The 20,569-nt window shown below is 49.1% G+C and overlaps 1 protein-coding gene across 6 annotated transcripts in view; it reads left to right on the plus strand.

Annotated features, from left to right (window-relative positions):
* Positions 1 to 20,569, plus strand: part of Smurf1 (SMAD specific E3 ubiquitin protein ligase 1) — a 91,557-nt gene that overhangs the window by 54,693 nt on the left and 16,295 nt on the right. For 3 of the 6 annotated variants that reach the window (XM_039089789.2, XM_008769002.3, NM_001109598.1), the window contains exons 2-8: positions 10,876 to 10,914; positions 12,140 to 12,248; positions 14,118 to 14,251; positions 14,405 to 14,470; positions 15,604 to 15,679; positions 17,304 to 17,545; positions 19,375 to 19,459. In XM_039089789.2, the coding sequence (XP_038945717.1) occupies positions 10,876 to 10,914; positions 12,140 to 12,248; positions 14,118 to 14,251; positions 14,405 to 14,470; positions 15,604 to 15,679; positions 17,304 to 17,545; positions 19,375 to 19,459 (751 nt within the window). Of the gene's footprint in view, positions 1 to 10,875; positions 10,915 to 12,139; positions 12,249 to 14,117; positions 14,252 to 14,404; positions 14,471 to 15,603; positions 15,680 to 17,303; positions 17,546 to 19,374; positions 19,460 to 19,797; positions 19,876 to 20,569 lie in introns of those variants that run through there. The other 3 variants (XM_006248882.3, XM_017598462.3, XR_010056420.1) reach the window with 2 other exon arrangements.

The raw sequence follows: 20,569 nt of genomic DNA on the forward strand, positions 1-20,569 counted from the left end.
CTGCCTTTGGCAGCAGTGATGTGAACATTTTAATGCGACACATGGCCTCGGTCTGAGAACTCACTGTTTCATGCAGCAGTGGACTTCAGTGACCTGGTGTGGCTTTCACTCATGCAGCAGATTGACTAAAGACTTTTTTTCATGCATTCACTTATGGGGGGCGGGCGGTGGGGGGTGGGGATGCTCATGCCACAGTGTGCTTATGGATGTTAGAGAACAGCAGGCAGGAGTGGGGTTTCTTCTGTCACCTTGTGGGTCTTGGGGATGGAGTGCAGGTGCTCAGGAGCCGTGGCCCCAGATGATGAGTATTGACCAGTCAACCGCTCTGCTGGGTCTTCTTGAGTGTGGTCTCGATCTCGGAGCTGCTGTTCTCTGTCTGCTCTGCTGTATCTACCTGACTTCTGCCATGCTGTGAATGATGGCTAGCTAAACAATTAGACAGTGTGCGAGATAGCCCTGAGTACTATGCAGGAAAGGCAGGGTAGAGGAACTTGATCTAGAGGATGGCGGACTTTGAGGTTTCTGAGGCGTGTGTGGGTTTCCATGGCTTATCACCTCCTCGAGCCTGGCCCTCTCCAGATGCAGTCCTCAGCCTTCTACTTGCGAATTTATTAATGTAATACTTGGGCTGGTGAGATGGGACAGCAGCCAAGAGAGAATTCTGACAGCGATGTTTCTTGCTACTATTTACTACTGTCCCCCACCCCCACCCCCGTTTGTTTTTCTGTCTAGTGGTGATGGAATTAGAGACTAATTTACTCAGCTTTTATTTGTGAAATCACAGCTTCCCCTTTATTCTCAGCAGCTGCGTCAAAAGAAAGCCACAGCTTAGGCGAATGAGCAGTCGTCAGAAGCCAGGTGTGGTGGCTCAGCCTGTTGTCCTGGCGCTCTGGAGGCTAGGGGCTAGCCTGGGCTAAATAGTGAGACATTGTTTCAATAAAACCAAACCAAACCAAGAGTGAGGTCAGGAGGTTTGGATTCAAGAGAGACTCCCCCCACCTCCCATAACACAGGCCCCTTCCAGGGGATGGGACTAATTCATTGGTTTCTCTTCTAGGGTCCTGATGAGACCCATTTTGCCTCTTGAGGGACAGCTGGGGTTTAAAGCTCTTTGCTCTTCTGGAAGAGTCTGTTTTATACTGTACAACCTTACGAGGCCAGCCCAGTCCTGAGAAGTCAGTTTTAAGCAGTTGTAAAAAGTAAAAAACAAAACACCCCAGAGTGATCTTAAGTTCAGGTCAAGCCCTTGGGGTCTGGCGAAGACAAGTAGCCTTTGTTTTTTTCGGGGCCACTGTCCTCAGAGCTCCCATCAAACCTTGGTGTGTGGTCCACAGCCAGTAATGCGCTGGTTAAATGGAAAAATACATTTCTGCGCAGCACACACAGCTCTTTCTGACTGGCTTTAATATTAAGCTGTTTAGGAGGGCCCACTCGTCCCTCTTCTTCTCTCTCCCCCACCAAGGTCTCATAGCCTAGGCTAGCTTCCAACTCTCTGCATACACCTGACCTTGAACTTCTGACCCTTCGGCCTGCCCCTCCTTTGGCCTGCCCCTCTCAAGTGCTGTCATTTCAGGCTCGTACCACCACACCTGGCTTATGTGATGCCAGGATGGACCACCAGGGGCCTTCGGGCTGGGCAAGCATTCCAGCAGATGCATCCCCAGCCTGGGGTTTGCTTGGTTAAGCCTCAGTTTTCTGTGATCATTTGAATGCCTATAGAGTAGTAACTAGGATGGACATGTTACACGGGCAGTGCCTGCTTACCCTGGGAGCAGCTCGCTCACGTTACCTACTGCGACTGGCTTCACCGAAGGGAAGTAGATCGTATTTTTAAATTCTCACATAACAGGATGTGCCAACAGCCCAGCGCATTCCATTGACAGAGTTCATTGCGTGCTTCTGGCGAGGGCACGGATGGGTCAGATGGTTGTTGGAGTAACAGTCTGTTTCCTAGAGCGGTGTTGGAAGCATCCACTTTATAAACCGTTCATAAGCTCTTGGTTGTAGAAAGACCCTGAGCTTCTTAGGAGAAGGGAGACCATTAATGATTGGAGACATGTCCTTGGGAATCGTGAGTGTGGACCTACATGTGACATTTGAATTACTGACATTGGACAAGAGAAGTAAACACGTTTGTGGAGCCAGTATCCAATAGCCACTGACCTCTGAATACTTCTGGGTTATACTATTCAGTTAATGTAAACCAAATCTTTCTTTAAGCTAAGGCAAGGAGGTGTGTTTTTACCTATAAATGTTCTGGTTTTGTTGACCACAATTGAGAACCACCTTGTTGAAAATCAACGGGAGAGAGACAGGACCTGGAATAGTGTTTTAGTAATTTTTTTTTTATTGCTATGATAAAATAACCATGTCCAAGGCAACTCACAAAAAGCAAGTGTTTAGGGCTCATGGTCTGGGGTTGGAGTCCATCTTGGTGGGAGCATGGTAGCAGGGAGGTGTGTGTGGTGCTGGAGAAGGAACTGGGAGCTTCACAGGCCCACAGACATGTGGTAGGCAGAGGGAGGAGCGCTAACTGTGGAAACCCCAAAGTGCATCCCCGTGGCACACCTCCTAATCTTTCCAAACACTCCAACCAGCTATAGAGCAAGTACTCAGCCATATGAGCCTGTGGGGCCATTCTCACATTCCCACTCAAACACCAAGGATGGGAATTGTTCTATTGAGACAGGCTCTAAGTGAGACTGATATCTTTTCCTCCAAAGCTAAAGTACAGCAAGCAATAGTTGAGAAGAAATGAAAGAGAAACAGGAGCCCTGCAAATTGTGTCCTGTGAGGCCAACTTCTCTTCCCAGAAAGGAGCTACCCTGTTTCAGGGGACTGATCCAGAGGATTAAAAAGCAACATTGAGGGGTTGGGGATTTAGCTCAGTGGTAGAGCGCTTGCCTAGGAAGCGCAAGGCCCTGGGTTCAGTCCCCAGCTCCGAAAAAAAGAACCAAAAAAAAAAAAAAAAAGCAACATTGAGGGGTTGGTGCACAGCTCAGCAACAATGTGCCTTCCTAGGATCCCTAGGAAGAGGCTGGGGGCGTGGCTCAGTGGTAGAGCCCCTGCCTAGAATCCCCCAGTGAGGGGCTGGGGGCGTGGCTCAGTGGTAGAGCCCCTGCCTAGAATCCCCCAGTGAGGGGCTGGGGCGTGGCTCAGTGGTAGAGCCCCTGCCTAGAATCCCCCAGTGAGGGGCTGGGGGTGTGGCTCAGTGGTAGAGCCCCTACCTAGAATCCCCCAGTGAGGGGCTGGGGGCGTGGCTCAGTGGTAGAGCCTCTGCCTAGAATCCCTCAGTGAGGGGTTGGGGATTTAGCTCAGTGGTAGAGTGCTTGCTTGAGGCCCTGGGTTTGGTCCCCAGCTCCGAAAAAAAAGAAGAAAAAAAAAAAAAAGAATCCCCCAGTGAGGGTCTAGGGTATGGTTCAGTGGTAGAAGGCTTGTCTGCTATGCTCAAGGCCTTGCAAAAAGTAAAGTTTAGAAACCACGTAGCTCAATTATGAGTTTCTTAGAATTCAGCATTCTAACAAATACATCCTTAGAGAACATCCCTTAAGGTGTAAAACGGCTCTTGAGACATTCTTAATTCTATACGTCCTTGGAATTTTATTGCATCCTTTTTGTTGTGTACTTTCTGTCCTCTCCTTGTAATGGTTTGAACCTATAGAACATTGTGCTGCTACTGGCAGACTCTTGTCACTAATGGTACCTTAAGAAATGGCAGCTTACTCTGAGAAGGAACTTTGTTGGATGGCAGCTTGCAGGGCCACCATGCTTTGAACTCTGGGAAGTGGTCGTGGGATCCAGACGCATTATTGTGGAGGCTCAACATTTATTGATCACTGGTTTGTGCTAGGCCCTGCACTGTGCTCAGAAGACATTCTCTGCCCTCTTGCCCGTCTGTTTGGTGGCTGGGAAGGCAGTTACCAGGAGCTATGCTAGGTATTGCCTGGCCTGGTCTGTCAAGCGACCTCCTCTAAGTCCCTCTGTGTAGCAAGTATCACTCCAGGCCATGGTGACAGAACAGTGAAGAAAGAAGTTCCAGCTTTCTTTCCTGTGCAGGTGAATGTCTAGTGGTTACATAGTAGCAGGTTTCAGCCAGAGGAGAGCAGTGGTACCTGGTGGTGAAGTGGAGTGAGTTTCTGGGTCCTATGAGATTGGCTTCCTGGTACAAGGGGAGAAACCAACAGGCAGCCCCTGAGTCAGACTCTTTATTTAACCCATGAAGTTAGAAAAGGAACCCGCCCTGGGCTTGCACTGCCACATCCTATGGGAGTGAGTAGGAGTGCTTTATTTACAAAAATAAATAAATAAATAAACCAGGGCTGGAGAGATGGCTCAGTGGTTAGAGCACTGACTGCTCTTCCAGAGGTCCTGAGTTCAATTCCCAGCAACCACATGGTGGCTCACAACCATCTGTAATGGGATCTGATGCCCTCTTCTGGTGTCTGAAGACAGCTACAGTGTACTTAAACAACAAAACTTGAAGTACATTTTAGTGTGCGTGCGTGCGTGCGTGCGTGCGTGCCTGCGTGCGTGCGTGCGTCAGAGAACAGCTTACGGAAGTTAGTCGTCTTCCATCCTGTAGGGCCCGGGGTTTGAATTCAGGTTGTCAGGTTTGCTGGCAGGCATCTTTTACTGAGTCATCTCCTAAGCCCAAAAGTAGCAGAGTGATTAAGTGACGTAGGTGTTCACAGGTGGCATCAGTGGGTGGAGTTTGGGGACAGGCGAGGGCAGACACCTTGGGCCCCCACACAGAGCCCACAGTCTTGCTACAGCAGCCTCGCCTCACTTTGCGGGACTGGGGCCACTAAGCACAGCTCTGCACCCCATGGCCCTGGTTCACAGGTGTCCCTGTCCTCTGTGACAGGACGCAAGAAGAACACGAGTGTTTTCCACTTACTGGATTGATTGTTCGTGCTCGCGTGGGAAGTTGCTGAGGGCCGGGGGGAAGCGCTTTGTTTGGTAGGCTGCTCAAGCAGTAGGTCAGCTCTGCCCTGTGCTGCAGTTTGATGATCCCTGTTTAGGCTGTTCAGATGTAGGCTGCCACACGAGTGTGTATATATTTGTTTGTTAACTCACTTTTCCTCTTTTAAAAAAACATGTTTTTTGTGTGTGGGGGGTGGCGGTGGTTGTTGTTGTTGCTGCTGTTGTTGTTGTTGTTGTTGAGAGTATTGCCGGGTGGTGGTGTAACACAACTTTAATCCCAGCACTCAGGAGGCAGAGGCAGGCAGATAGATCTCTTGAGTTTGAGGCTAGCCTGGTCTACAGAGAGTTCCTGGACAGCCAGAGCTGCCCAGAGACCCTGTTTCAAAAAACCAAAACCAAAAACCAACCAAACGAAACCATTTGTATTTAATTGTGCGCGCACAGAGGAGTGCACACGTTCGTGGAGGCTCCTGGCGGTGTTGGATTCCTGGAGCTGGCCAGCTTTACAGTACGCTATGTAGTCGTCGTGCTAACAACCAAACTCAGGTCAGAGGACCATTATGTGCGCTTTGTCACTGAGCCATCTCTCCAGCTCTCATTTTTGCCACTTAAACCCACACGTTTGGGGATTTCCTGAGTCTGTATGAGAGTTTATAGGTCAGTGGCTTCAGGACAGTGGCCTTAAACACAAGAGCCCCATCCTGCGTTGGGCAGCACTTCTGTTCTTATGGCCCCTGACACTGAAAGACAATTTATTTTTAGACTTGTGACCCAGGGGCTCACCATATAGCCTCGCAGGCCTGGAACTCAGAATCCTCCTGCCTCCACCTCTTGCATGTTTGGGATTACAGGCATGAGTGACTGACTAGTGTGGGACTGGGATGACGCTGATGGCGCCTGCACCCCACACTCTCTTCTCACAGCTAAGGCACATCCGTGTTCTCTAACAACCTCAGTAACAGGTTGTAAGCTTTGCAATGGTGGTTTTCAGCACTGTTTTCTTTTCTTTTTTCTTTTTTTTTCTTTTGCTTCTTTTTCACAGGCCCCTGTCTGTGAGTGTGTGCTGTAGCTGGTGCCCAGCTAGACCATTCTAAGGACAGAAGCCTCCTACTTCAGAGAAGCCCACCTCCCTGGGGTGGCAAGGCCACCTACATATGAGGTTCAAGCCGTGTAGTTCTTTTTTTTTTTTTCTTTCTTTCTTCCTTTTAGAGGCAAAATGTCAGACCAGGGAGGCCTGTGACTCTTGTTCCTCCTGCCTCCACACCATGCCTGTGCCACATGCCCCTCGGTCATGTGTTTCTCAAAATGTGATTAGGAGACAGTAGGTGACTGGTGACCAGGTCAGTCAAGACTGCTGTGTCAATGTGGGTTTTCACACAGCATGGCCAGGGTGTTAGGTTGACGCTCTCAGAGTTCTGCCGTCTAAGTAAAGAACGTTCTAAGGTGGAAGAATGACAAAGGCCTAAGGTCAGAGTGTGGCAGAGCGTCTAGACTGTACCATTGGGGTTGGGGAAAGTGCTACTGAGGGAGACTGTGGGAATCCTGTCCTCAGTGAGGCTTCATGGGGGAGTGCCTGGCCACTGACGTGAGCAGCCAGACTCAACTCTGGAGTGATCAGTTCTGGGGTGCCCAGGAGTAGAGAATAAGGACTGGTGGGGAAGACTTGTGACATGAGGGACGGGGTGCCAGTGTGCAGTGTGACATCATACACATGGATCGCTGAAACATGAAAATGACCATTCAGAGGGTGGGCCCAAGGCCAGGCCTCATGGACACGCCTGTAATCCCGTGTAATCCCAGCACTCGGGGCTGAGGCGAGAGGATGGCAAGTGCGTGAGGAGGCTGACTACGTATTCCGGGCCAGCCAGGGCTGCGTGGAGACTGTTTGCTGATGTACAAAAGAGTGTGGTGCGGCGGTACACACATGTAATCCCAGGCCGGGGACATGGAAACGTTGGCAGATCTTTGGGCTGTTGCTACCTGGTCTTGCCAAAGTACTAAGCTGTAGATTGAGTGAGAAATCCTGTCAAAAACCAGACAACAAGAAGAGAAACCCAGGGGTCCAGTGAGACAGCTCGTTGCGAATGGCCCTTGCCTCGCAGGTCCAGGTGACATGAGTTTGATTTCCAGATCTCATGGAAGGGTGGAAGGAGAACGGACTCCACACCCCAGTGTAAACACACACACACTGATTAATAGATATTTAAAAATTAATAAGGGATTGAAGACACCAATCTCTGGCCTCTGCATGTGTCTTGCACGTGTGCATGTGTACCCACAGACGTGTGCACACATACAGTACATATGAACTTGGACACACAGAGCAAAGAAAGACAGAGGAGACACAGAAAAGAAAGATAGTAAACTCAGATATTTAAGAGGAAGAATGAGGAGTAAAAAGAATGCAGTAGACAGACAAACACCAGAGTGGCTATAATTCCTGCGCTTGGGAGGCTGAGGCAGGAGGATTGTTGCCTTGAGTTTGAGTTTAGTATGAGCTATGTAATGAGACTCAATCCCCCAAATAAAACAAAATTTTAAGTTACAGCACAGGTTTCTAGCAACAGATAATAGGAAGCCAGTGGATCACCGACAGTCTCAGCCTTTCTCAGGCCGGAGAATAAAGCTCTCAACTTGCAATGTTGATGGTGTCACAAGGTGTGAGCAAAACACCTCTCTCGATTTTACCGCTCAGGAAATGTGGTGTGATTACTCGTACTGTGGCCACTGCTTGGGAGAGCAGTGGAATGTCTTAGAGAACCATGGGATGCAGGAACAGGACTTGGCCAAGGTCAAAGGCCACTTCTGAGTTGGTGGGAAGGCCGGCCTGGTGGTGCACATCTGTGTGTAGGAGAGTAAGGCATTGTGGGAACTGGGAATAGGAATGGTAGCACTGGGGAGGTGGAAGCAGGAGGTCCTGGAGTCCAGAGTTGTCCCCAGCTATATACTGGGTTCAAGGCTGCTTGGCCACCTGAGACCTAGCCTCCATGAAAACCAAAACCACTGAGCGGCAGCAGGGGGCGTGGGCATACTGTGTGGCCCTGGAAAGGAAGCTGGGCTCTCTGTCCATTCCCTTGCTAGTCATTGTCGTCACTGTTTTTTAAGATTAAATTTTTTTATGTTTATTTTATTTGTGTGAGTACACTGTAACTGTCTTCAGACACACCAGAAGTGGGCATAAGATCCCATTACAGATGGTTGTGAGCCACCATGTGGTTGCTGGAATTTGAACTCAGGACCTCTGGAAGAGCAGTCAGTGCTCTTAACCACTGAGCCACCTCTCCAGCCTGTCTTTACTTTTTTACCTTTAAAAAAATGCCAGTTCTCTTGTAGCCCAGGCTGGCCTCTATCTCATCATTACACCTGATCCCTCTGCCTTTACTTCCTGGTGCTGCCTTTGTGGGCCTGGACTACCGTAGAGGGCTTATGAAGTGCCAAGGCTCAAACCCGGGGATGGGCACATGCTAGGCAAGCACTCTACCGACTGGTCTGAGGAAATGTCCTCTACACGTGTAATCAGGACGGAAGTGGGTTTGTTTAAAAACAAGGGGTAGAGCCAAGTGTGGTGGTGAAACCATTCGATCCCAGCCTGGGGTAGGTGACGGAGCAGGAGAATCTCTGAGTTGGAGGCCAGTCTCGTCTCCATAGAGAGTTCCAGGCAGGCTGGAGCAACATGGTTGCCCTGTGGTAAAGGTGGCTGCTGTCTGTGCAGCGGTATTTTGCACTGTAGGAAGAATGAGATTCCGTTAGCTTGTATCTCCTGTGGAAGCAGGCAGATCAAGAGTGGACGGAGATTGCAAATTGGCAAACATTATTTTAGCAGAAGAGATCGTGTCTCTTTAGACTGCAGTGACCCTCAGTGACCTGTAAACAAACCGAGCCAGGCTTTCTTCACACAACATCGCCGAGACCATCTCCATTTAATGATGTAACCAAGTCCCACAGGAGTGAGCCTAGATGAAAACATCAGTAGCTTTGTAAATATGAATGGTGACTCTTATTTTTAACAGATGAGATCAGAATTACTCCATTAAGAAGTATTTGGATTCCAGTGCCTCGGAAAGCTGGGGCTCAGCCTTGGCGAGTGATGTGGAGATAGAGGTCAGGGTGTGCTGGGTTCAGTGTTTGCAGGGGGAAACCACCGGAGCAGGTTTATTGACAAGATCTCATGTGCCCAAGCTGGCCGTGAGCTTACTGTATAGCTGAGGATGTCCTTCAACTCCTGACCCCCTGCCTCCGCCTCTCAAATTATGGGTGTGTACATCAGCTCCTGGGCTATGTAGTGCTGGGATCAAACCCAGGCCTTTCATGCTTGCACAGTTAACGCAGTCTCAGCCTTCAGCCACCACACAGCCTGTGCTTCCAGTCATCAGAAATGTTTGGAACCGGGCACGATATCAGAGCCACGGGACAGACTGGGGTTGCCTCTGGGTAGAGAGTTTGAGGGGATGGAGGACTGCTAATGGGAACACGTTTCTTTGAGGGCCATAGAAACGTGAAAATTGATGGTGGTGATGCTAGCCCCACGAATGCACAAGGAACTTCAGTCATGCGCTGTTTAAGTGGGGAGGTGTACCGTTGTTGTGCTGTCCCTACGGATTTTTCTTAGCAACGTGGGAACGTGCTCAATGTAGCGTGAGCATAGAACACTGCATTCGTGAAAACCAGCAGAACGGCTGAGACAGCCCAACAGGACGCGCACTGTCTCCCCTGTGCTCCCTCCTACCACGAGCAGGCAGATGAGTGACAAGATATATCATCTCTTCACCTGTCATCCACCCGTCTGTCTGTCTGCCTGCCTGCCTGCCTGCCTGCCTGCCTGCCTGCCTGCCTATCTGAGGCAGGGCCTGGCCATGGCGCTCAGGCTGGCATGGGACTCATTCACTAGCCCAGGCTGTCCTTGAACTCATGGTCCTGCCTCATTTCATGATGGCTGTGAGTACAGGCGTGAGTCCCTCACTCATCCCATGATTGGTGCTGGTGGCAGTGGCAGTGGTGACGGTAGCGGCAGTGGTGGGGATACTGTATCAGTTACATTCTTGCTGTCTGCCCGTACTGTTTATTTTTACCTTCTTTAAAGTTATTGTTTATGTGGCAGACAGTGCAGGGAGCTTACACAACCATTTTCAGGAGTCCGTTCTCTCTATCTGTGGGTCCTGGGGATTGAACTCAGGTTATCAGGCTTGGTGGGAAGCCCCTTTACCTGCTTAGCTTTCTTGCCAGTCCTTTACAGCCACCTCCTCCCCTTCTGAGTGCCTTGTTGTTGTTGTTGTTGTTTTGTTTTGTTTTATTTTGTTTTGTTTTGTTTTTCAAGACAGAGTTTCTCTGTGTAGCCCTGGCTGTCCTGGAGCTCACTCTGTAGACCAGGCTGGCCTTAAACTCAGAGATCCACCTGCCTCTGCCTCCAGAGCGCTGGGATTAAATGTGTGCACCGCACTGCCCGGTTCCTGTACAGCCTTCTGAATATGCAGCTTTTTAACTTTTCCCCACACTCTGCTAAAAGCTCTGCCTTTCCCACTGTCTTTCCTGATTTCTCGTCCCCCGTGTACCAAGGTTTATACTTGGAGAATCAATCCCCACCCCACCCCCAGTGTTATTTATCAGAATACCCACAGAGCATAGCTCTCTTTGTTGCTAGCAGCTTTGTAAAGGTAAATGCAGCAGCTCTTTTTAAAAATTGGTGTTTATGTAGTTTTAAAGCATACCAGTAATTCCATCTCTGTGTTCGTGCATTTAATGTTTTAAGCTTAAATTACAGTGTTTGAGTTTGTTGATTCCCCAATTTGAGGGAAGATACTTTTAAGACAGTTGCTAGGGACATTTGTCTTATGTGACACAGTTTGAGAGATTGCTGGCACGTTAGCTTCTGTGATGTTTTCCCCTCCTGTTACAAACACTAAGTAGGGGCTGTTCGCTGTATCAATGCTCACTCCCGTGTTTGCTTGTTTTCAGTATTGTGTGCCAAGAACCTTGCAAAGAAAGACTTCTTCAGTAAGTACACCCAGCTTCACTTTGTATAATACAGTTTATGTACATCTGGAAATTAACGTGTGCGTGTGTGAGTGCGTGCATGCGTATCCCATAGCATGCATGGGTGTGGAGGTCAGAGGACAACTTCCAGGGAGCTCTCCCCTTCCACCATATTGCTACCAGAGATTGGATTTAGATCCTGTTGGCCTCTGACATTTAATTCAAAACAAAACAAAACAGCTGGTGTGGTCTTCTAAGAGTCTAGGAGTCCAGCGCTCGACCATCACCCCCAGCTGCCCACAGCGTAAGTCTCGTCCCCATTGCAGCCATGCCCACACCCCCTGCTTCCTGATCCCGTCGCTGCTCTCAGCTCAAACACAAATGAGGCATTTATGATGTAAGTGGCTTGGCCAAAATTGCCAATCCAGTTTTGCAAAATAAATCCACTTTGAAACGTCTGTAGTGGGAGGAACTGTAAAGTGCTGAGGGCTGTGCCCGGGCCCCTTCGAGTGCCTCACCCGCCATGAGGTCAGTGCCGACATTCCTGAAAACTGCCACTGCCCCATCCCAGGAGGCTTGCAGAATAAAGAGACTTAGGCCCAACGGCTTTAGCCAAGTAGCTGGGAAACTCCAAAGCGGTGGCTCGCAGCCTGGTCTCTCTCCAAAGCCTCCCACCTTGCTGCTTGTCTGGCATCAAACCTGTCACATTCACATGTGACTTGGGGACTGGTACCGTGATGCCACAGATAGCACAGGCAGAAGAGCAGTGACATTTCCAGGGACTGTGACTATTGAGGAATTTACTTGATAGACCTTGTTTCTACTTTCAGTCCCCTTAGTGATGATCGGAGATGGGCTGGCTGAACAGACAGATCTCTTGGTGTATGTGTTCAGTGTTTGCTACTGTTTGCAGGTCTGGCTCCAAGAAACCTGACACTTAGAAGCCTTGGCAGTACCTACACACGTGTGCATACACACAGACACAGACACATACCCATAAACAAAAGCAGCTTTTAAAATGTAAAGCCCACCAGAGATGGCGGAGCCCTTCTCCATGTTTTTCTGCTTATCCAAGTAGGAAGGCGTGGTATGCGGCTCAGAACTCTCTTTGCTAATGGAGAGACGGTGAGGCGTGGCATGTGTAAGCCTTATCCCAAGGGGGGATCTTGCCACTCTTCTGCTGTAGGATGCCACTATGCTACTAAGTAGACTGTCACTGTATCCGGTATGTCTGCTCTCTCCCCAGGACTCCCCGACCCCTTTGCCAAGATTGTTGTGGACGGCTCTGGGCAGTGCCACTCAACCGACACTGTGAAAAACACCCTGGACCCAAAGTGGAACCAGCACTATGACCTGTGAGTCAGACCCCTGTGAGGCCCTGTGGCTGTGAAAAAGTGGCTGTCAGCCTTGGAGGAGACACTTAGAGGAAGAAAAAAGATGGCTGACTTTACTAATAACCAAAGACTTGCCAAAGCGAATACATGTTGCCAAGTTCCCAGTCAATATCCTCTGCTATCTTGGCGTTAGTTCTCATGGGTTTTCATGATTTGGCCCTTTTTTTTTTTTTAGTGAAACCATGTTTACAACCAAAAACAACCCATCATGCATTTTTGTATATTCATTCCAAATTTAGGGCCATGCTTCTATGTTGGATGCATGTCCCTGCACGATGACTATTAACGTGAACTGCACTGTGTGGACAGGCGTGAGAGTCATTTTAGTAGCACTTGCGTTTTTGTAATTTTCGTCACATGGCTTGGAATGTGGTTACCGTTTGTCCTGATAGTTCTCTCTGCGGCGAACATGCCCTAGGATTGAGTAGGGTTATTATTTTGGTCCATGAACCTTTGTACATTTTGGATGGACAGTGAAATTGTAAGCAGCCTCAGTGTACGCTGTTAAGTCTTGGTCACTGCCTTCCAAAGTGTGAGCATAGTCAACCTCTTTACAAGACCTTATCACGGGGGTTGGGGACATAGCTCAGTGGTAGAGCGCTTGCCTAGCAAGTGCAAGGCCCTGAGTTTGGTCCCCAGCTCTGAAAAAAAGAAAAAAAAAAAAACAAAAAAAACAAGACCTTATCACATGCTGGGCCTGGTGGTATAGGCCTGGAGTGCTGGCACTTTGGGAGGCTGAGGCAGGAATATTGCAAGTCAAAGGCCTGCCTCGTTTACAGAGCCAATTCAATCTGGCTCTTATGTAATAGAGGAGATATAAACAGATACAGACCGAGGTAATGATCCCACTGTAGTCCACTTGTTGATTTGATGGGCACACAGGGTTACTTACAGGACAGGTGAGGGGTGACTTAGAGGAGCAGCTGCAGTTCTGAAAGCCTACCCCAGCACCAGCAATGTCCTCTGGAAGCTGGACTCTATTGTTCTCTATAGGACTTGCAGGCAGCTCAGCAGCTTAGAAAGTCTTCTCTCCTCAGCAGTCCCTACCTTTTATCTCTGGGAGGGGTGGAAGGGAGGGACCTTGTGAATCTGGTAAGTTTCAGGACTTCCTGAGACTTGTGAGTTGCTTACTTCCTGTGTTTTAATGAGATTCCTTTAGGGGTTGGGGATTTAGCTCAGTGGTAGAGCGCTTGCCTAGGAAGCGCAAGGCCCTGGGTTCGGTCCCCAGCTCCGAAAAAAAGAACCAAAAAAAAAAAAAAAAAAAAAAAGAGATTCCTTTAGAATTTCCCGAGTCTCAATAAGTCTCCTTCTGGTATAGAATATTTCAATTTCAAGAAAATTGCTTCATAGCACCAGCCTGGGCAACTTAAACTCCATCTCAGAATAAAAAAGGGTTTTTGTTTGTTTTGGGGTTTTCTTGTGTGTTTTTGTCTTTTTAAGGGGTGTGGGATGGGATTGGGCATTGGTCATATGGCTTAGGTATAGAACACCTGCCGATTGTTCTTCACTTTAGGTAGAACTCTTGCCAGTGAGGGGTCAAGGGTGTGGCTCAGTGGTAGAGGACTTGCTTTGGCCCCTGTGAGACTCTTGGTTTGATCTCTGGTCTAGTAAATAAATGAATAAAGGAAAAAAACAAATTTAAAAATGCTTATTACAACATGGCTGCCTGCACTCACTGCTTGAGTATTTGGTTGGAGTCCTTTTCCCATGCCTAGAAAGATACAGCCAGCCCTTCCCCCCCCACTGCCAGGGTTCTGAGTAACCAGATGCAGTTAGCTGAGGGTGTCATGGTTCAGAATTGCACCTGAACGAGTTTGCGTGCTCTCACAGGTACGTTGGGAAAACCGACTCGATAACCATCAGTGTGTGGAACCACAAGAAGATCCACAAGAAGCAGGGGGCTGGCTTCCTGGGCTGCGTGCGGCTGCTCTCCAATGCCATCAGCAGATTGAAAGATACCGGCTGTAAGAAACAAATGCTCTTCTGCTTCTCAGTGCATCCACAGCAAGCACAGGAGGCACCCTTTCCTTACTTTTATTTGAATGCCGAATACAGAATTCTGCCTTCCCTCCTTAGTTGACATTCTTTGGGTTAAGTTTTGAATTGTTTGTTTGCAGACCAGCGTTTGGATCTATGCAAACTAAATCCCTCAGATACTGATGCAGTTCGTGGCCAAATAGTGGGTAAGAATTTTCTCATCTGCATAAAGGGACTTAGATGGAACCCACCGTCCTGCTCCCAGTGCCGACAGGGGATAGGCTTCCCGGGCAGACCACATCGGGCCATCTCTCCAGTACTAAGCCTTTCCTCTCGTGTGGTTTTCATTCTTTCCTGTGGTTCCCTTCATCTTGTCATTGAAACTGAGTTACTGTGACTCCAGTTGAGATGGGAGGTTGTGGTCTATAAGTGTTAAGCTGCTCAGCACAGGACGGACAATCGGCCCTTGTCTTGTCAGGGGTGACAAAGAGCTGAGACCACATGGGCAGGAGCTGGAGTGAATGGCTTTTCTGGGAAGCCCTGTTCTGTGGCAAAAGCAAAGTGTGTGACACATTCCGTGTAATGTGACTTAGTCAGGGGACTCCATTCTGTGGAGAGAAATGTTAAAGTGTGCTTGCCGAATTGCCTGCAGGCATCCGATGGAGTGACCTCTGAGTCACTGTCCCCTTGCCCACCCTGTTGTTGGCCTGGTGTTAGGGGAAAGCACATGCTGGCTGGCTCTGTGTGTACGGCACGGACTCAGTGCAGCGGCAGTCAGGCTGAGTCATTCCCCACTCCAGATGCCTCTGGTCCTGAGACAGTGAGCAGGGCATCTGCCCAGCAGCAGCCCAAGGATAACGGTTCCTGCACTGCGTCCACTTGGAGTTCTTCTTTCCTTTGTGGAGGGATATGTAGGGCCAGAAACCAAACAACCAGAAACCTAGGAGTAAAACGTCTTTCTTGTCTGCATCAGTGAGACTGGAGCATAAATGGTTTTTAGATTGAAGGTGTTCCTTTGCACCCTCACTAAGCATAAACCAAACCTTCTGAAGATGGAATATTAATGAGGTGAAATATTGTGTTCTTTAGTGTTATATGGGGATGGGGCCTGAGAGACTCGGTACCTCTTCTGCTCTCTGCTTTCAAGGAGTGTTCAAATGGTTATGTGGTGTGTGCGGCTGTTGGCCTGAGGTGCTTTCCACTGAGACCGTGGGGGAGGTGTAAACTCACTTCCTGTTTATGACGCTGGACACGTGTTGCCGTGTGTCAGCGGCTCACTGTGCTGCAGGGGTCTCGAGCAGCCCTGGGTGTTAACGCAGGCTTTTCTCTTGTGTTGCAGTCAGTTTACAGACCCGAGACAGAATAGGTGGTGGAGGGTCGGTGGTGGACTGCAGGGGACTGCTGGAGAACGAAGGGTACGTATGCCTGCCTGCCTGCCTGCCGTGGTGCCAGCCATGTCCTCTTTCCCTGTAGGGCAGAAGCATCAAACTGTATGGGATAAATCTGGGCTCCAAGCTGCCATCCAAGTTTATGAAGGACTGTACCCCAGGGACTCAGGAACCAACAGAGGGAAGCGTCTACCAATTAGAGGTGCCGGTTTAGCTGGGCACGAGGGTGTATGCCTGTAATGTCAACACTAAGGAGACAGGCAGGAGAATCCTGAGTTCTAAAAAACTGGGGCTGGGGATTTAGCTCAGTGGTAGAGCGCTTACCTAGGAAGCGCAAGGCCCTGGGTTCGGTCCCCAGCTCCGAAAAAAAAAAAAAACAAAAAAACAAAAAAACAAAAAAAAAAAAAAAAAAAAAAAAACCTGAGAAGCCCAAGAAGCAACCAAGGGGCCCACGCTCAAGTATGCACAGGTGGAATAGTAAGTAAAGCAGGGTTTGACTGACACTGCCCCTTGGTGGGGAGGCTGGAAGTCAGCCTGGGGACCCCCGCTGTGACTGGCTGCTGCTTCCGGGATGAGGGAGGCCCATTGCTCTGGTCCTTCACTGAAATTTTTCAATATGAGGTTTAAAAGGTATCTGATCGGAAGGGGAAGTGACTCAGTAAGGCAGATTGTTTTTGAAGCTGCAGATTGTTTTTGAAGTGGGGAATGTTTAAAACACACCAAAGAGTCAGTATTTTATGGAACCAAGAGTTTCATCTTGGAGTGAAATATCAGAAAATAGAGTGTCAGGAACACCTTCTGCTCCACCTCCCCCATAGATAGCTGCACACACACCCCATCTTCCCGCCCCCTGCCAACCCCACCCCATGGTCCTGCTAGAGGGCCAAGTCATGGTTGGCTCTGACCCGTTCCTCTCTGGGGTCTTTCTCTCTTGTTGGACCCTCTCAATATTGTGAACCTTTGCGTTGGGATCACTGTCACTTGTTAAAGGGTGTTGTTGTAAAATATAAAAATAAAAAGTAACATTGTCTTTTACCTCACTAGGTCCTGCACCTCGGTGCCCAAAATATCTGCTAGATATCTGGGTGGAAACACATCCCAGCTGCACACTTTCCTACACTCAAACCCTCACATAAAAGAACACATAACACAATAATCTTAGATCCAATTGGTAAGATATAATTGCCCACTTAAACATACAAAGCCCGGTACCATCCATCCCTTAGGAACATTAATAACAACCTGTAAATACACAGAGCAGAATCTTAACATCACCTGCCATGGCTTCTCCCCTCTTTCCGTCTCCTGTCTTTCCTCTAGTCCGAGTCTCCTCCTCTTCCTTCAAACTTCTCTCCCACCCATCCTTCCTTCTCCTCCAATGACAGGCCTCCTTCTATCCTGTACCTGCCCCTCGCCTGTACTTTACAAATTCAATGGGGAGAAGGTTCTGGTGAAGTCACCTGAGTTCTGAGTACATGACTACTAGGCAGCTGTCCTAGGGGCAGTGGAATTAGCATCAAAATACAGATAACTCCAGGGCAAACCACAACCGAAGGGATGTAGAACAATTTCCTGTGGCCTTTGAGTATGTGAGTCTTGTGACACTCCATAATGTTTCCACGCCTGCTCTGCCCTACCCTACCCCTTCCAGAACGGTATATGAAGACTCAGGCCCTGGAAGGCCGCTCAGCTGCCTCATGGAGGAACCTGCCCCGTATACAGATGGCACCGGTGCAGCGGCAGGAGGTGGGAACTGCAGGTTTGTGGAGTCTCCAAGCCAAGATCAGAGACTCCTGGTACAGCGACTCCGAAATCCTGAGGTTCGAGGATCCCTACAGACACCGCAGAATCGACCACATGGCCACCAGTCACCGGAGCTGCCTGAAGGCTACGGTGAGTGTGAAGTTTGCTCCCTGTGGCTATGACAATAAACACCATGACAAAAGTAGTTTGAGGAGAATAAGGTTTCTTAGACTTGTAAGTTATAGTGGGTCACTGAGGGGAGTCAAGGTAGGAGTTCGTCGAGGCAGGAACCTGGAGGCAGGAGCGGAAGCAGGGGCCATGGAGGAGTGTAACTCATGTTTGCCCAGCCTGCCTGCCTGCGTTTCTGAGGCAAGTCTAAAGCCCTGACTGGTTGGAACTCACTCTATAAACCAGCCTGGCCTTGAGCTCAGAGATCCATCTGTCTCTGTCCCCTGAGGGCTGGGACTAAGGACAGAAAGTCCAAGCCCGCCCTGCTTTCTGGGACCACCTGGGACCACCTGTCCAGTGGGCTGGGCCATCCCAAATTAATAACTGATCAATAAAGTGTCCCACAGACTTGTCTACAGGCCAATCCGATGGAGGCATTTTCTCAGTTAAGACCTCTGTTTTCCTAAATAACTCTAGCTTCTATCAAGTAACAGAAAACCAGTCAGGACAGCAAGGGATTTGCCCTGTGCCCCTATGTCCTGTGCACAGCTGCTAATGGCCTAGCTGTGTTGTTGTAAAAATATAAAAATAAAAAAGTAAGTCTTTTACCCTGCTTGGTACGCACCGTGGTGCCCCAAGATATCTGCTAGATATCTTGGCGGAAACACATCCCCACTCCTCATCGGCCCAGTGTCTCTTGCCACCACACATTTTATTACATTACTTAAATCTACACATTAAAGAACACACAACACAATAATTTTAGACCCAACTGATAAGATATAATTGCCCACTTAAACATACAAAGCCCAGTACCATCCATCCCTTAGGAACATTGATAACAACCTGTAAATACACAGAGCAGAATCTTAACATCACCTGCCATGGCTTCTCCCCTCTCTCCATCTCTCTCCTTTCTCTCTAGTCTCCTCCTCTTCCTTCAAACTTCTCTCCCGCCCATCCTTCCTTCTCCTCCAATGACAGGCCTCCTTCTATCCTGTACCCGCCCCTCACCTGTACTTAAATTCAATGGGGAGAAGGTTCTGGGGAAGTCACCTGATTCCTGAGTATCTGACTAGGCTGCTGTCCTTGGGGCAGTGGAATTAGCATCAAAATACAGATAACTTAAGGGCAAACCACAACGTGGCTGTGCCTTCCAGGGCTGTGGCACTGGATGACCCGGCAGCATATGGATGGGAAAGTTGTGGTGAACTCTGGGCGGCATCTTTTCTCTGGAGAGGTCTCCTGGGAGTGGTAGCTACACAGAGAGACAAGGCAGTGTGACGAAAGGGAAGAGGCTCAACGGTGCTCTGAGATTTAGGACTAGAAGGGGACGTCCCGGGGGATGGAGTGAGCAGAGCCATGTGGCTTCAGTGGAGACAAGAACCAAGAAGGGACCCTTCACACAGCAGGCACGACAGGAGATACTGGTCCCAGTTTGTATCTGTGGCAGAAGAGGTGGCGCCGTCTACTCCAGGGTGGCCGGGTGAGGGAAGGCCTAGGAGAAATGGGTTCTGTACAAACATGGGGACAGTGTAGAGTTGAGGAAGCCAGCCACAGCCTTGTAATTCTTTCGTCTGTGATCATAAAGAGTGTTGAAAGACGCAGGGGCAGGGTGCACACCAGAGTCACACCCCTGAGGATGCTGAGGCAGGAGAATCTTGAGTTCAAGGCCAGTTTGGGGCACATCACAAGACTTGTGTCAAAACACCAACGTAAATAAACAAGCAAACTAAAATAAGAGCTTATCAGTCTGAAAGGATTAGACCGGAGAACAAAATTTACTCACTCAAAGTCCCTTTCTCCTGCAGAGCAAAGGACAACAGTGCAGGGACAAGTTTACTTTTTGCACACGCAGACTGGAGTCAGCACATGGCACGACCCCAGGATCCCCAGGTAGGTCTCCCCAGCCCGAAGAGCCAGTTCCTCTCATGGAAGCTAACAGTGCCCTCTGAGGGGAGATGGAGGCTGGGACTTGCTGGGCGTGTGTGCATGTGTGCATGTGTGCGTGCATGTGTGTGCGCGCGCGTGTGCGTGTGTGCCTGTTTTGGAGGGGGAAACCAGAAACATGATGGGCCTCAGTAGCTGTTGAAATTGGTCTCATGGCCATCTACTGTGGTCTCTCTCGACTTTTTTGTAAATGCATAAAATTTTCCATGGTAAAAAGTTAAACAGGAAAGATAAAGACTCTGTTACCCTTTCTCTCTTCTGCTTTACTGCCCCTCTTGCCTCAGTCCCTTGGGGACCATTCCGGGGGGAGATGAAGCTTTTCTATACGAATTCCTTCTACAAGGCCATACATCCGAGCCCAGGTCAGAGAGACCCCCGCCCCACCCTGTGCCAGAGTTAAGTTTCCTTCTTTCTCTCTTTCTTTCTTCGCTGTTTTTCTTTTCTCTGTTCTCCTCTTACAGTAGCATTACTACCTAAAAGGCCTCTACCTTTTTATTCATCATCTCCCCCACCCCAAGCAGCTTCCAGTCTTCAGTGTTTAATTTACAGTTCAGGGTCTGTCATTTGCATGGGATATTACCTGCAAATGAATGAGGTGCCTCTTTATATGCATAGTAGAAATGGCAGGTGTCTGTGTTAATCCCTAAGGCATCCTAAGCAGGCATGCTGGTCCCTGCTGACTGCATCACAGTTATGAAGAGGACAAGAGTGAAAACACTTGCTGAATACGGGGTGCTTTGTGGCCATCATGCCACTGTGTGCTCTGTCCCTGCAATGCTTGAAAATGTGGGCCTCGGGCTTTTCAGTAGAGGAATCTTTGCTACAGCAAGTATCTGGTTTGTTTGACTTGTGATTCCCAAGAACTTGCTGATGGAAGTCACGTGCTTCCCGCTAGTCTGTCCCTCTATTGTATAAGAAAGGTGTTCCTGGGTAGCCCCCATTCCTTATGGTAGACGTAGACTCTGGAGAGGTGTGCTTTTTATCTGCCATGTGTGGCTGCCTTTGTAGGCCCGAGGCTTGGACTTCCTGGAGTCAGTACAACTTGCAGTGTGAGGG

This window comes from Rattus norvegicus, chromosome 12, assembly GCF_036323735.1.
Source record: "Rattus norvegicus strain BN/NHsdMcwi chromosome 12, GRCr8, whole genome shotgun sequence".
Lineage (NCBI taxonomy): Eukaryota > Metazoa > Chordata > Mammalia > Rodentia > Muridae > Rattus > Rattus norvegicus.